At 39.6% G+C, this 17,765-nt stretch overlaps 1 protein-coding gene across 5 annotated transcripts in view; it reads left to right on the top strand.

Annotated features, from left to right (window-relative positions):
• LOC111866361 (sodium/hydrogen exchanger 3) overlaps positions 1-17,765 on the top strand; it is a 212,844-nt gene that overhangs the window by 160,877 nt on the left and 34,202 nt on the right. For all 5 annotated transcript variants that reach the window (XM_023855231.2, XM_023855230.2, XM_023855232.2 and 2 more), the window contains 7 exons: positions 1,998-2,261; positions 6,368-6,564; positions 8,320-8,576; positions 10,270-10,487; positions 12,648-12,850; positions 15,388-15,477; positions 15,577-15,647. In XM_023855231.2, coding sequence (XP_023710999.1) covers positions 1,998-2,261; positions 6,368-6,564; positions 8,320-8,576; positions 10,270-10,487; positions 12,648-12,850; positions 15,388-15,477; positions 15,577-15,647 — 1,300 coding nt within the window. The remainder of the gene's footprint in view (positions 1-1,997; positions 2,262-6,367; positions 6,565-8,319; positions 8,577-10,269; positions 10,488-12,647; positions 12,851-15,387; positions 15,478-15,576; positions 15,648-17,765) is intronic.

Here is a 17,765-nt window from a genome sequence, read left to right as displayed (position 1 = left end):
ACCATCCATTCACTGAGTCATTCGTCCCTTAGTTTCATGTCTGATTATTAGTTCTCACGGCAGTTGCGTGGTTTTTCTGTTCAGTGTCAGATAGAGGAGTCGTAGTTACATAGCTCAAGCCGTTAGTTGCTGGTTTCCCACCACGGCGGCCCGGGTTCGATCCCGGTTCTGGTCAAGTGGGATTTGTGGTTGACAAAGTGGCGCTGGGGCCGGTTTTTCTCCGAGTACTTCGGTTTCCCCTGCCAATCTTCATTCCACCAACTGCTCCACAGTCACCCTCGCCTATCATGTGGGGCTGATACAATAGGCCAGAAGTGGCCGCAGTAAAAGGGACTTAGTCCCACCCCGCTAGCAATAAAAAAAAAAATACATGTTGTCAGCCAACTTCGTCAGCATCGCAGTCACATGGATATTTTCCTTGGCTAATATTTATTATAACAAATTTTTCTTCTACGCCACCGGATCGTTGAATTTCATGATATTGCACGAGATTAACATTTCTTTCTGTGTTGGAAGACCGCCTCTATGGTCTAGTGGGCAGCATTCCTGGCTACAGATCCAGACGTCCGGGTTCGATTCCCGTCACTACCAGATTTTCTCGGAGAAGTAGTGGGTCTGGAACGGGGTCAACTCAGCCTCGTGATGATGATTGAGGAGCTATTTCAAGGAAATAGCGGCTCCGGTCTAGAAATCCGAAATTAACGGCTGTGGTGATTCGTTGCGCTGACCACGTGACACCCTCTATGCGCTAAAATTGGCACTAACTTCGCCGACAAGAGGCGGTCGCTCGGTCGGTATGGTTCGCTTGCGGACTGAAATCACGGAGTTTGTTTTTTCTGTGTTGGAATCTAACCAGACTTCAATATTAGCGTAGAAGTGACATAAGGTTCTGTTTCTGTTGTTTTCACCTTTGGATATTAGTCTTAGAAGGCAGTATATCTTCCTGCCGCTTCACAGTTTGTTGGTTCTACGTGATTAATCACTATAATCTTAAAGTACAGATCGCAACTGCGGCTCATGATACTTTATGACGCATTATTTTCTCTCTCATGAGTACCTCTTTTCTTCACATGATCTGATATTTTATGGTGTGAGCACTTGCGTCAGCACAAAATCTCGTAATATCGTAAATCGGTGAATTACTGGTTTGTTCCCTAGTTTGGCACTTCGGGCAACCTCTTGGCAACTCGTGCCTCTCGTGTTCTAGCTTGCTACCCTCGGAGCACGATTTCATGAGTTACGGCGGAATATGCTAAAAGTTTAAACGAATTAAAGACGTCAAGTTTATACAGAGCGAAACGAAATTCGCGCATAAGCTATCCAAACTGTGATTCTTTGTTAAAAATCAAATCTGAAATATTGTACAACGTATGTCCTGAGATGCTTATTTTTCGAGATACACTTTGCCGTCCTCGGCAGTGCTATTTGTCGCGGTGCACACAACACACGGTCAGTTGCGATCTCATGATTACGGAATGCTGCGACGTGTTCCTAACCCTCGGTACCTGTAATAGTCTAGCCGTTGATTCTTAACGGGAATACGAGCTATGTTAACCTGATCGACGTCGTCCAGACGCTAATGTTTTTCGACGAATGGAGCGCGACGCCATAAGAGAAATGTAACAACTCCAGCACGTGAATGCAGGTCGCCAACGGATTGTAGGGACACCAGCCCATGAAGATGTGATCATTGTAGTTTTGCGATGCGAATCGTGTGGAAGCTCACGCAATATCGCCAGATGGTACGGAAAGCGAGACAATAAAACGATGAATGTTATGGGACGAACGTGTCCATCTAAGTGGTCCTGACAATTTTTTTTTTTGTTTCCTAGTAGAGGAAATAAACTGAAGACAGTTTATTGTAGAAGTAATAAACTTACTGATGATTAAATTTGCCTCCATCTAGTAAATGAGGTTATGAATGGTCTAACTAACTATAAAACTTAAAAGCGAGTACTTGTATTGCATTAACTCATGATAGTTTTTGTTTGTTCCAGGTTTCCACATGACGCCGAAACTGTCTAGAATCTTCCCCGAATCGTGCCTGCTGATCGCTGTGGGGGTGATCATTGGTGTGCTGCTCACTCAAACAGGGAATATGAACGTTTCACCCCTCACCCCTGATACATTTTTCCTGTACATGCTGCCTCCAATCATACTGGATGCTGGATACTTCATGCCGAACCGACTGTTCTTCGACCACTTGGGTACCATCCTTCTGTTCGCTGTTATTGGAACCATCTTCAACACGCTTACCATCGGTGAGTACCATCAGGCAGTTAATGTCTCACAGTCGGGAAACAGACTGTCCTAATTCGCATAATTCATTGTAGTCCTTTCAGGGGCAGGTACCAGGATAGTCACTTTCCTTTTCTTTCCAGCCCTTTCCCGTTCACGGAACATCATTCTCTCATACTATCCGACGATAAATAACCCCTGTATTTGAGGCAGTTTCATTAAATATCTGACTTTCCTGATGACATATCCAAGCATAAGCATTGCCGATAAATCATCTCTTGGAGAGAAGATGCATCCGACAAATGTCTCTCAGATAAAGACTCCATTTTGCATACTTACAATCTAACTGTAACATCAGTATTGAAAATGAAAATTAGGTGACACTGGTTTTAAGAAACTCTTATAAATAAGAATGTTACACGAAAATGGTATCTGACGACAGACTATTACTGGCTGATCCACCTAGCAGCAGAATTATAAAAAAAACTCCATGGCTATTTGGCAAGCGAACTGTACCGACCAAGCGACCGGCGCTTGTCGACGAAGTTAGTACCAACTTTAGCGGATAGGGAGTGTCGCGTTGTAAGCGCAATGAATCTTCATGGCCGTTAATTTCGGTTTTCTAGACCGGAACCGCTATTTCCTTGAAATAGCTCCTCAACTATCCTTAGGAGACTGAGTGGACCCCGTTCCAGACCCACTACTTCTCAGAGGATCTGGTGGCGCCTGGAATCGAACCTAGGACCTCTGGATCTGTAGCCAGGAACTCTGACCACTAGACTACAGATGCGGTTAGCAGCAGAATTAGCTCACCATTTTATTCTATAGGATCTTTGCAATGGACACAGTACTTCATATCTCTCTGTACTATAGATAGTGTTGTAGTATTTAGTCTAACTACGGGTCGAACTATAATAGCTTCTACAGTAGCATGATTAATGTAGTGCAAATGATATGGAATGAAACGGCCGTGATCTGCTTTGACGTATATCTTGACACTTGCGTGGAGGGACTGAAGAAATCAACGATAGACGTCACTTCGGATACTCGGTGTTCCGAAGGAAATTCGAACCGATTGCGTACCGAATACATGTCAGAAGCGTTTCCGCTTGAGGTAGCTTAGTCAGGTTATAATAATATTAAAATGTCTTATTTTGTTTTTGTTTTTCAGCCTTTGGCTTTACTTTAGTCGCAGAAATGTGTTCACTGTAATAGTTTCTCACTTTAACTGTATGTCTTTATTGTCAAATGTAATAAAGAATACAGGGATTCATTGTTCTCCCTTATATTGTGATATGACGGCTGAAAGCCGGAATAGTCCATTGCTAGACAACGTTCCGGTAAACACAATCTCTAGGTTACGCAGTCAAAAGTGGGACCTCCGTCGCTTAGCAGCAGGTTGCTACGTTTCTAAGCAACGGACAAAGTACAAATAACAACGGAATTACAATTAACTGTTCGAGGTGGTGGCGCCTCATTGGTCCTCCCGAAGTTGTAAAAGGGAGTTCATTCGCGAATTCAATTCAGTAAGAGATTCATTCATAAGAGAATTCATAAGGCAGCTCAGTAGTTGAATGTTCAGCTGTGGAGCGCTGACCAGCGGACAGCGGAAGCTGAAGCAGTGGCCGACCCGTAAATCAGAACCGAGCCAGTCACGCAGAAGAGAAGACATTCGCAGTCCAGCAAGGAATGGAGCGAGTCTTGGGCAGCCATTGATTGTCAGCTACCGTAATTAACTGTAATTGTAAAGAAGTGCCAATAAATCCAATCATAAAATCCAGAATCCATTATTATTATTAGTCATGAAAATCCCGATACATGACAACATTTGAAACATTTTAAACCCAAAACAGTATGAATTTATACCATTTTAGGAAACGATGTTTCCATGATTTAAATTGCCTTATATAAATGTTAATTTCCTGTTTTCGTCGTCTTCATGTCGCACTGGGCTGTTGCGGCTGAACTGCCATTTTGAGAGGCGTACTTCCTTAAATCTTGACCACACAGGATATATTTGAACAAAATTCCAGACCTTAACTTATAGTTTTAGTAAAACATGTTTTATGGCCAGAGGGCACTTCTACAAAGGCTTAAGCAGTGTACTTAATGACTGGAATATCCATTATACAGTGTAAATTATAGTAAAATGGAACGTTGGGGCATGTTCGGATTGATAAGACATTATGTTGAAATCACACTTCGAGTAGGTGGTGAACTTCTTAAACATCCTGTGACCTGCTGCCTACTTTGCTGCACATGTGTGATATTTTGCTGTATACATATGCAATCAGTATTAGGAACTGTACGTATAACACAACAGTTCTGATGCGCTGTCGTACTTTTCGCTAATTGGGCGCCACTTGTAACGGTCCGTTTTGAGGGGCCCTTCTGGGAGAACGGAGGACGCCGCGTTGCACTCAGCTGCAGTGGATCTTCACTGGGGCACTAACTGCGCTAACTGCTGCCTTGTCAGTAACTGTCGAAGGGCGATCCGTTTGTCTGTACCCTTTGTTACTGTGGGGTTATAGATTAAGGGGGGTAAGAAGCCTGATGTTGGGCTCCAGTTAGCACAGAGTACATGTTCTTACAATTAGGGATTGTGCCTTCTGGGCAAGGGTTGGTTGGAGGGAACTGGCTGTGCTCAGGATTCGGTGGGCTGTAGATCTTATCCTGGGGCCATAACAGACCTTGTTTCGTCAGGCAGGAAGGACACTGACGCTACACGCTATCCACCACTACTAGACGACAGTTCGCATTTAGAATGATTATTTATTACACACTGAAACACGGATACACTGATTTAGTCTGCTGCAATCTTAACTAGTAAATCCACTTAATTATTACCATCACCGTCAAGTATTTGTGCCCTGCACGCCAGTCTGTTAAGTCAAGTAGCTCGGAATGGTCTTATATAATTTCAAATTTAGTCGAAATGACGCATGTTCGCATCCGTATATACCAAAAGTTAGAACCAGAGCGGTCCCCCGGAACTGAATTCTCACAGAGCAGAGGCCTCCTCGCAGATCCAGCCTCCGGAAAACTCCCATCATCCATATAACCCTCATCGTCGCAGTTTAAAATCAAGATTATTTCCTAAATTTTATTCTCCCAATCAACTGTATGCGTTTAACGACTTTGGGCCATGAATTCCAAATGGCGCCTTTGACGGCGCTCTGGTCTGTGATAGTCATGGTGTGGGTCTCCACTAGACGTATTATGCTCAAGACCTGTCAAGAGTCGCCTTTGCAAAGGTGACGCCGTCCGCTTTGAACATACGAATTTTTAGGATGTGGGTTGATGGTGCATCCTGTGCTTTAACAGCAAGAATGGGCCTATGGCGTCTTCGCAGGGCAAGAATGCTACTATCCCCCAGCCCCTTTCTCAAAATGTACATTAAATTATTAATTAGTTATTGATACATTTGATACATTATAATGATCAGATACATGCCGAAAACAATGACTAACGTAAAAAGTGCATTGGGAACAATATCTGCCTTGTTTTTCTCAAAAACTTTTGTTTGAAAATGTTTTCGCTTCACTAATTATTTAGCTAGTTAAGCTTAAGATGCGACAAGAAAGACACATAGGTCTTCAAGTCAAGTGCCCATACTGCTGTCCGATTTTAACCAAAACTGGAATGTGTGAACACATTTTAGTAAGAATCCCTATTTCATACTAAGTTCAGCGATTCTATGGCTGTTGGACGTGCATAGACAGACCGGCAAGGTGAAGATAATATACGCATTTTTTATTTCAGTTTTTGGCGCTGTCGCTCTAAAATCTCTGCGTTCTAAAACGGTCGCAGGAGCTAAGAAGCATAAAGCAGTTCGTTTTTTTTTAGCAATTGGATGCAGGGTTCGCCTGGTCTCATATGAGAACTGAAACACGTTCGCGATAGATAGAAGCCTTTTCAGACACAAACACTGTGTTTCTGCTGCCACTTAGCGCAACAACACACACATGAAAACTGCCAGAGTGTGGTCCTACAGGAATACCTTATTTCATGATAGGCACACGACATCAAATTCTCTGCGAAATCTGCTGCATTTTTCTGTGGATGACTCAGAAATACCACGAATTGCGTAGGTTTACCCAAGAGACGCTTAGCTCCATATTTGTTTCAGGTGTCTCTCTGTGGGCAGTGGGGCAGAGCGGTCTGTTCTCCTGTGACACCCCACTGCTGGAGATGTTTCTGTTCTCTGCCCTCATCTCCGCAGTGGATCCTGTCGCAGTGCTCGCCGTCTTTGAAGAGATCCATGTTAACGAAATTCTTTATATTGTTGTTTTCGGCGAGTCTCTGCTCAACGACGCCGTCACCGTGGTGAGTGATTCATCAGGGGGATTTCGGTTCCTTTTTTAGAATCAGAAATCTAAATTATGTTACCTTTGACAGGATTAATTTAGTCAGAAGTTCAGATCGTAAATTGCAAATCCTCACTTTCTGTTTCTACAGCATCGATTGAAATTTTCTTCCCTGTATGTCTTGATCTTCCAAGAGATCTCACAGCATAAGGTATTTCACCCAAAATGTGTCCGGAATTCACCTGCCTTTATTTAAATGCCCTAAGAATACTGTTTAAAGTGTTTAACTGGTTTAAGTTGTTGTCTCCTTTCCCATTTTAGTTACTCATTACCTTTTCTTGTGTGGCAATGTGTGTTTGAAGCTAGTTCCAATTAACGGAACTCCCCATCTGTTTCTGAGTCAACCTGTAGCTATGTTCTCTGAGGATAAGTTCCTGAGTTTGACTCTTATCATTCACTCCATTTGTTATCGCCAATTTGACAACTGTGTACAACAGCAAATGTATCTTCTCACCACATTATTTTCAAATATCTTCCCTCTGAGTTTTGATTCCATAAAGAACAATATAATTTCGAATTCTATGGGCCCCCAGATAAAACAGAAGGCTGAAATATGTTGAAATGTTATCTATGATCCGTATTTACTTGCTGTCCAGTGATTAGAACTAGAGATCACAGATGGTGAACTTGAAAGGATTATGTAGGCCTGGGGCCGTTTCAAAGTATTAACCCGAAATTCATCTAGAAGGAATGGAAAAATCCATGTAGATCGTATATGGGAAGATCATTGTTCTAACCAAGCATTACTTGAGGACACAACTTGAACTTAACACTAGAACCATCTTGTTAAGTGATTGATGGGTTTTTGGATTAATAACCTACAGCTGTGTGCAACCATCTTCTCTTGTGGAAATCCAAAGCAAAATAAAAATAAAACTGGTTAGGAACTACTTGTATATGTATAAGTAGAAATTATGACAATTCTGAGAATTATTCCGAAACCTGAAGACTTCTGAATAAGGGTTCCAGTCATAAAACATGTGTTTAATTTTTGCTACAACTTTTGTTTTGAACATTTTTTTTCCCATTAAGTATTCAGTGAGAACTCAACACCTGCACAAAAATACTTGTAGGTCTTCATGTGAAATATTTGTTATTATCTAATTTTAACTCATACTAGAATGTATTGACAAATTGTAGTAATTGAGATTTGAGGCTTTTACAGCAGTGACTGTGAAGGTTGTCGTATTCTGGGATGTAAAATTAATTTGCTTAGTGGGGGGTGGAGTCCAGTTGGGTCCACTCGGCACGGCGGCCACTGATTGGCCTATTGCAGCCTGCCCCGAGTGATTATGATGATGGAGAATTCGGTGGAATGAAGATTGGCAGGGGAAACCAAAGTACTCGGAGAAAACCCGCCCCAGCGCCACTGTGTCCACCACAAATCCCACTTGACCAGACCCAGGATCGAACCTGGGCCACCACAGTGGGAAGCGAGCAACAATCCGCTTCAGCTATGGCACGTCCTATTCTGGGATGTATGTAGTTCCTCAAAAATCTTGGTCCCTTTGTACCAAATTCATTTCATCACATCCCAGAAGACTACTCTCCAAATTGGTCTGCTGTTGGCATTGGTTAGTATACTGCAGTGGCTTGTGTATTGCCATGACTCCTCTGAAAGCCAAGTTTAAAATCATTGCATTTATATAATAAGAAGCTGAAGCAACAGATGCATGCTGCCTCACACAGTTTAATTTACTTTGTGTTTTCGCAGGTGCTTTATCACATGTTTGAGGCCTACACGGAAATGGGCCCCACAAATATCCTCTATACAGACCTTCTGGCTGGATTTGCTTCATTCTTTGTGGTGGCACTTGGTGGTACCATCATTGGCATCCTGTGGGGCTTTCTTACAGGCCTTGTCACCAGATACACGCACCAGGTCCGAGTCATTGAACCCATCTTCATCTTTGTCATGGCATACTTGGCCTACCTTAACGCTGAGATCTTCCATATGTCAGGAATACTGGCGTGAGTAGTTTGTTAGATAAGGTTTTAGATCCAGTCAGTTTTACTGCTGAGTGTGCTTGTTGTGTTATGTTATGTATTTGAAGTGTATAGGCTATTTGACGTAGTAACATCCTGTAACTAATGCTATATTAAAAATGAGAGGGGTTGCTTATCCTCCAACATCCTTTTTCCATTGATGCTGGAGGAGGGGATGCAAGACAGACATGGTGGGATGAAATTGAAAAAAAAAAAAGTAAAATAAGAATATACCAGATATTAATAACAAAAATTAAAAATTCTACATTTATCCCATAAGAAACATGTAAATATATGGTGATCTGTAAAAATATTCTTGAATGGCTTAAACATATAGTTGGCTCACAAAAACGCTATGAGTGTCCTCTGTCATGTACACTTGGGCAAGTGTGAAAGCATAGAGGTTTTCTACTTTCATTTTCAGAAACATCGTCATTGTCAAATAAACTTGAGCAGTGAATGTGAACACAATTTTACAAACTATTTCTTACATAACAGTCAGTAAATGTATGTGCTGCTGACAGTGTATGTACAGTAGGCCCTTGTTAACCTTTAACGTCCAAAGTTCCCTGTTTGTGCCAGTGATGAGTATAGTCATCATGGCCAAAGTACCCCGTTTTGGCCAGTCGGACATTTAAACTCCGCTAGTGGAAGCGCGTGCACACGCCGCTAGTAGAAGCGCATGCACAGTCCTAAATATTTATTTTTATATGTAGTAACTACCAGACAGACTTGAGTAAAACCCTAATAGAGGAATTAAAATGATACCTAAGTGAACAACAGCAAAAAAGAATATACGTATGAGTTATGCCCAAACTCATCCTCGAGCCAGTATTTTATTGCAGATTCTGCAGATTAATGTGTAAAAATATATAGTAAAATTCGATGTACATACTTTTTTGTTGTTATCTGCTTGATGTATGTATAGGCTGAAATGAAACTACGGAATTCAATGTCACCATGAATGCACAGAAAACAGATCTCACTCTGTGTCTAAGCCACGATACAACTGTCTGTTCACACCCATAGAAAGGGCAAGAATCTCTTGCAGCTATAACGGAAGGTCTCTCCAGTGATTGAGACTAGCTCTTTCTAACAGGCCCAACTGAGTAGGTTTTATCCTTCCCTACCCACCTGAAGACGGAGACAGATCCATTCTCCGAAACGTTGTGGTCTTTTGTCTTTTACATACCAGACGATGGATGAAGTCCAAAATAAGCCAGAAGAAGTACAACAACTATGATGTGTTGATTGACAGATATGCCACATACTAGTGATACACTCAACAGCATGTCCAACATATGAATGAAAATAGTTCTCTATGCAGTCCATGGCGAGGCTGTATATCAAGACCAGACAGGCAGCTGAGAGCCAGTGAGTGGACAGTCATGACTAAAAGGCTATGAGTTGCAGTTGAGAGTTGACAGTTGAGTTAGTTTTGAGACAGGCGCCAGCCTGTAAGGACATAAGCAAAGAACACTGTTGAGATCTGTTAACAGACAATGGCTAGTGAAGAAATAGAAGACTTAGCATATGATGTAGTGAGAAGTAGGGAACACCAAAATTACAGAAAAGAAAAGTTAAATGTTCAGAGTACAAATTATCGAAACCTTAATTACTGTACTATGAATTGCATGCAGTTTAATGCTTTAATTATTTAATTGTTGTTCTTTTACAGTATCACATTTTGCGGCATAACAATGAAAAATTATGTGGAAGCCAATATCTCTCACAAATCGCACACAACTGTCAAGTATGCAATGAAGATGTTGAGCAGTTCTTCAGAAACCATTATCTTCATGTTCTTGGGTGTGGCCACCATCAACAGTAGGCACGACTGGAACATCTGGTTCGTTGTACTCACCATCGCCTTCTGTTCCATATACCGCACCATAGGCAAGTGTTTTTTTAAAGCTTCTTGCAAACCATCTGCTTCATGTTGGGTGGGACCACTGTCAAAAACAGGCACAACTGCAAATTTCTGGTTCATTGCACTTACCATCACTTTCCGTTATATATATTGCAACATAGATGAGTGAGTTCAGAGGTCCTATTGCAGTGCTTATTTATATTTTCAGATGTCTTTTTTGTTAGCTGACACACTTCACTGTGCGTGATTACAACCATTACAAAATTATAAGGTCATGGCACAGGCAGCAGAGATTTTGAACATCCATTACACAGAAACACTTTTTAGATTCTGAAGCAGTTTCTTCTTCAGAATTCAGTTGTTTCTCTGTCCATTTTTGCTTCAGCTGGTGACAGTTATGAAACCTGTTCAGTGCCTTTTGAGTGTGCCGGCTGTGACTAATTTTAGAAGCTAACATTTTCAATTGAAATGCAAATATTCTTTTGTATTTGTAACCTCTGTACCTAATCACTATATGATGAACACAGGAGTAAACAAATGTCCATGTATTTCTGACATGACATTAAAAAATTTCAATATTCAGCTTCACGATCAGGTTTCTTCTGCAGCTTGTATCATCTGATTGATGCATTAGTTGATGTGATCACACCATTAATTCTGAATGATGTGGGGCTACACGAGAAGAATGGGAGAGGAAATGATGAATTTCATCATTCATTTTTTTTAATTATGCATTTATTTATTCATTTATTCTAGTACTAACCTGGCTTTCCCCTAGGTAAACTGACAATAATATAAGAAATTGTTCCTGGTCATAATTCAAACTGAATGCAAAGATTTCAATACTATGGTTATATCTACAGTAGGATGAGAGATTAATATCAGTCCCACCTTCTCATGCCTGCTCACTATCATGTATTTAAGCGACAGAAAGTATGAAATCACATAGTGCAACGAGGTGAACTGAAAATACAGTCTTCTTTATTTAAGAAAAAGTGTTACTCATTTTGCAGAAAAATTAAGTAGAAACATAATAAGTGTTACCAAAGAAAATCAAATACAGTTGTGTATCTCAGCAGCATAAGGACTAATGTTCCTACAAATTTCTGACTCATCACGTTCAATCTCTGTATATGGTTAAGTTGAACTCTCAGAGATGGTATTCCAGACTGAAGATTTTCATTTCCAAAGAGAAATGAATTTAGTTACACAACAGCTGTTGGTCTATGCTGATGATGTGAATCTACTGGATGATAATATAGATAGTGTAAAGAAAAACACACAAACTTTAATTGATGCTAGTAAGAAGGTTAGTCTAGAAGTAAATACAGAGTAAGTATATGATGCTATCTCATTACCAAAATTCAGGGCAAAATCATGACATAACGATAAGAAACAGATGTTTTGAAAATGTGCCACAACTCAGATATTTGGCAACAACGATAACAAATCAAAACCTCATTCAGGAGGAAATTAAGAGGAGACTGAACTCTGATAATGCTTGCTACCGTTCAGTCCAGTACCTTTTGTCTTCTTGTCTGCTATCTCAAAACATAACAATCGGAAATATACAGAATTATAATTTTGCGTGTGGTTCTGTGTGGGTGTGAAACATGGTCTCTGTGATATTAAGGGAGGAACATAGACTGAGGGTGTTTGAGAACAGGGTGTCGAGGAGAATATTTGGGCCAAAGATTGATGAAGTGACGTGAGACTGTGGTCTCTTTTCTTCAGGCATTCATGTGGCTTTCCATCCTTTCCAGATAGGCATTCATCTTGGCTACAGTCCTTTCTTCCATGGCATTCATTTCTGCCAACAGTCATGCCAGTATTTGTTCCACCATCATAGTGTGGCAATATAACTACACAATTCAGTCTTCAATCCAATAATCGATCAATCCAATCCCATTTCTGACACCTGTTGTCATCTGTATGAGAGTGATTATAGATGGAATTTGGAGTTGTAATTGGCTTTATTGGACATGTGAGAACCCCCACATACTAACATGCAGCTTCGCCTGTCTAACAGACAGCATTCAACTTCTGCTCAAGCCAAGTCAATGTCACATTGCGGCCAGCAGTGTAGCTGCTTATTTTGTGGTCGTTGCCTAGCAACTGGTCTACATGCCGCAATAGTATATCATTGTACTTGGTCCATATATTTAAGCTTTTTTTTATTTCCTCAGGTGTGATCCTACTCACAGCTATTGCAAATCGTTTTCGATTGCATAAGCTAAATAAAGTTGAGAAGTTTGTGATGTCATATGGTGGGTTGCGAGGAGCAGTTGCCTTTGCTCTTGTGCTGCTGATTGACAAGCATCACGTGAAGCTGCAACCAATGTTTGTCAGTACAACAATAGCTGTTATCTACTTCACTGTTTTCTTCCAGGTAAGCTACATGAAGGAGAGCACTGTAGTATGCATCGATGTTACTAAAACGTCATACAGAATTCCTGATTAGAAGCTCACACAGAAAGACATTACTTAGGAGGTCAGGGTCTAGCCGTAGCTCTTCAATGGCTATGCTTTATATGGGAGGATATTATGGTAATAGAATTTACTGGTGGTGGCTGACATTAAACTTCGGATCAAATATGTTGTAATTAAACATAAATACATTCATACTTGTTTGTGAGATATGTCAAAATTTCATCACTGACCATGTATTCCTAAGTTAGACCATTTGACTTTGTAAAATGTGCTGTCCCCTTTTATTATCTCAGTTTATGTCTCAAGATGTATTTTTTAAAAATGTTTTGTATAATATAATTTCAGTCCTCAAATGAAAAATATATATACAAAGTTATGTAGTTTCTTGGATGTTTTCTCTAAAAATAGTGCCCAGTTTTGGGACGTTTGCCCTGTTTATCTGGTTTGCTGTCACAAATGTTTTGAATAATATAATTTCAGCCCTCCAATGAAAAATATATATGCAAAGATATGTAGTTTCTTGGATGTTTCCTTTAAAAGTATTGCCCCATTTTTGGGACGTTTGCCCTGTTTATCTGGTTTGTTGTCACAATAACCTAGTTATTCTGGAATTTAATTGGTTAGCGTACATGATAAGAAGGGTAAATGCTCCAAATGTGGAGCTCTGCTCTTAAGGGAATATCTTAAAAATAATGTCTTTATGTAAATACAGCAATACTTCACATAGTCCAGCTTTGATCAGTCCGGATTCACTACAGTCCGGTTTGAAAATTTCAAAACAAACTAAATTTTAATTGAGAAAAATAAAAACAAATTCTAAAAAATTAGTACACACAATTATTTTTAATATATAAATGATCGGTGTTTTCCCTTTATACAGTCAGGTCTCTTTTTGTCTGATTTCTTTTGATATGGTTTTAAAGTTATGCAATACGATACATATTTCACTTTTTTTAGGGTTCCCCGTTGTATATGTGTGTACCTATGCTGGGGTCGTTTGTTCTTGAGCTCTGACAGCTATCGCTGGAGGAGGTGGGGAGAGCGGTATTTAATGGAATTTAGGAAGAGCTACAACATCAGAAACGTTATCGAAAATATAGGCGAAGCATGGCTTGAATTAATGGCAAGTAGTATGAGGGCAGTATGGAAACATATCATACCACATTGTGCAAATGATTTAATTGGTTTTGAAACTCATTTTTCTGAAGTCACCAATAACATAGTGGAAACTGGACAGCAACTTGATTTCAGTGAGTTAGATTCTGTCAACTTAACTGAGTGCATCAAATCGAACACTAATGAACTAGACAATGAAACACTTATTAACATAGATGAACAACGGGCTTATGAAGAATGGGAGGACAACTTAGACCAAAACGACTGTGTTGAAGTGCCTGCATGAGAATTAACAGCTGAAGAACTATAAAAAATTATTGGAATGGTTGAAACCTTGTCAGAGCATATTATGGAAGTTGATCTCAATACTGAACGTAGCCTTACAATTCGCTGAACGATAAACAATGCAATTCATTGCTACAAAGAAATGTATGAAGAGAAAAGGCCAAAGAAGAAAAATGTGCAGACATCAATATTGCAATTTTTAGAGAATAAAAAATGAATTGCAAAAAACATGATTTTTTAAAGTTATTTCTAATAAAGACGTTTGAATTTATTAATCGAGTTTTATTTATTGAAAAACGTAGATTTTTTTTTTGGAACCAGTTATCATTTTTTATATGTATTTAGTTCCTCAATTAGTCCAGTTTCAAATAGTCTGGGATATTGGCAGAACCAATTACCTGGACTATGCGAGTTATTGCTCTATAGTGTCTGAGATTGGTGGATTGAAATCAGATTCTTCAAAATATGTTTAGAAATAAACTTTAACATTAAACATGGCCTTTTACAAAGTCAGGATGTCCTGGTATGTCATACCTGAATACTTCAAAAATTGAAGCATACCTCACAAATGATAAGGTATATAAGAATTAATGTTTTCACGTTTCATTGCAACATATGTCACCAGTTCCTGTTACTAATATTTTGAGAACAAGTTAGTAGGCCTACATTACAAATATACAGGTATTTAGACAGCAAACTTAATTATGTCATAGTGGGATCACATGTTAAAATCAGAAGGAATCAAGTGGTATGGGAACCTTTTTCTAGAATAAATTGGTTGTATATTGTGGGAACAGCTTCATTAAAAGGTGTCCAATAAATCTATACTTATACACATATTTGAATCATAGCATGTAGACTGCAATCCTGACTTTTGGAGCAGCACTAAACATGTATTTATGTAGATTCTAAAGGATTCTGATGATGATGTATAACTCACAGAATTACTGGGTCTAGTGATTGAGATTAGCTCTTTCTAAGGGGCCCAACTGAGTATCTTCTCCCTCACCTGAGGATGGAAACAGATTTTCTAGAATACCAGGTGATGAAAAAAGTCCAAAAACCGAGTAACTCTATGTATTTATGTGTTTTCAGGGAATAACCATCAAGCCTCTCGTCAAAATCCTCAATGTAAAGAGAGCTGAAAAAAGAAAACCAACAATGAATGAAAGAATTCATGAAAGGGTGAGTGTCCAAACGTTGGTTTTGCTTATATTTGCCAGTATATATCATATGCATGTAACAAGGTGCACTGTAAAGTGATTTGTAATTTTTTTGCCCTAGTTCATGGATCACTTGATGGCAGGAATTGAGGACATATTGGGTCGCCATGGCAATTATCATGTGCGGGACAGGTAAGTTGCAATTTAAATTCTGTTTTTAGAACCGCAGTTAGTGCTATTGAGGGCTGAGAGCTGTTAAATTAGTCTAAATTAGGTTTCCCAGAGTCATCGAAATCATTTCTGGAACCATGTAAGTTTCTGCTTACTGCAAAAATGACTTCTCACAAAGAAACTAATTTGGTATTGTAGTAACATCTATTGTAACAGTCCAAATTTTGATCCCATTCAAACCTGCCAATCCACTTCCTTTCGCATTCCTAGAAACAGTTTTAATATTAACCATTTTTCTCCATTCAAGTCTCTCAAATGGCCACTATCTGAGAAATTTCCCTGGTTATGTACTCAGATGTGCATTTATTAAGTTAAATGTTGTAGTTTTTATCATGTTCTAAAGCAATTATTTCCTGACTGCCAGTACACTTGAGATATGTAGGCTTATCTTGTCCACCACTATTTCACTCTACACCATTGCACTCTTTTCTTCTTGACTTTTTGCTGCCAGCACTGAACTGTCTTACCATATCAACATATGCATGATGTCTGTGCCCACATTTGCACTGTGGCTACCACTGGCCCACAACACAAATCAACTCAACTACCCAGGTCCACTCAGTTCAGCCACTTCCCTCAGACTGAGCAACTCACAAACTCCACAGCACTTTTATCCAGGCATAGTCTGTCAGGAAACTTCAAATTGTTGGTGCGGGCTGAACAATTCTAGAACCTGACAAGTGGGTGGTGAATTTTAGAAGTATCCAGAAAGAGGAGTGCACTATTCATCTGCCTCCCCTCGCTCACATTACACTCTTTATTACTTACTTACTTACTTACTCATGGAACTGAGCCCTTCTTGAGGAGCCGCCCCAATTATTGCAAAGCTCATTGTGATTTAATCTATGTCCAGTGCCAAGGAGTTGTAGATCTTCAGATTCTGTTCAGGGGTTACATTAATTAGTGGTTTCAGCATAAATGATGATTAATGATATTTGCTGAGAAAAGGTCTAGTTATTTCTTAGGTTTTATTTCATGAGAAAGATTGTGTTAGAGCAGTGATTTGAAAAATATCTTGATGTGACAACACAGCATACAAAGCTATTCATAATACAGTTATTCTGTTCACGTTTTTCTTTTATTAGATTCATATGGTACCTACTATAAATATATTTAAAATATATTTTTATATTTTTAATATTTTTTAAAATTGAGCCGCTTATGCCTCTGCTACCATTCGTGCCGTCTGTCCGGTCTGCTACCACAGCACCGTCACTCTCTGGCACCTTACAGCTCCGTCTACCCTTCCTCAACCGGAGGGGGAAACGTTGCTCCGTCATATGGCTCTCGTGCTGTGCTCGCACGCTCCCTAAGTTAGTGTAAGGGATCCAAGCTAGCAGCGAAGTAAATGTAGTTACAAATGATGGCAATCAATATATTAACAAATAACAGAATTTAATAAACACAATGGAAATTAAACAGAACAACTGAACTAACTGCACATTTACATGCTCGCACACAGCGGCATCTAACTCGGGCAGAATGGCCCATATTTACTGGCGCAACAATTTGCCTTGGTTGCATGACAACATAACTACTACATATAGCCGGGCCACAGGCTGAGTCTAAACTAAATACACAATATAAATTATAAAAACAGATTTAACNNNAAGCCCATGACGTCATACCGGAGCCACTGCATGGCTCAAAATATATATATATATATTTATATATAAAACTACTATAATTGTCCATCATGAATAAAAGACTGGGAAACGCTGAGCTACATGTTGTGAATTGTTCCATTTCTCAATGCAAGGAAAGCACATGTTAAAATTTTAGGTTGAATCTGTTTTTTCCCCCTACTTTCATTTCTTAAGGAAAAAGGAAGCAAATGAGTTCCCCATGCTGCCTGTGTGTGTGAGAGAGAGAGAGAGTGCCCTCCCTCTGCTTTAGACCTTGAAGAAGTTGACATATTTTCATGAACCCTGACATAAACATTATGCCATTGATATCCACCCTGATGCTATGTTTTTTACTTCTTACATTTAGATAGACTTGAGAGGATTCTGACGATGGTGTATACTGTACTTCTTTTGGCTTATTTTGGACTTCACCCATCGTCCGGTATATAAAAGA

This window comes from Cryptotermes secundus, unplaced genomic scaffold (assembly GCF_002891405.2).
Source record: "Cryptotermes secundus unplaced genomic scaffold, Csec_1.0 scaffold497, whole genome shotgun sequence".
Lineage (NCBI taxonomy): Eukaryota > Metazoa > Arthropoda > Insecta > Blattodea > Kalotermitidae > Cryptotermes > Cryptotermes secundus.
The sequence above is the reverse complement of the archived record's forward strand: the minus strand, read 5'-3'. Positions and strand labels throughout refer to the sequence as shown.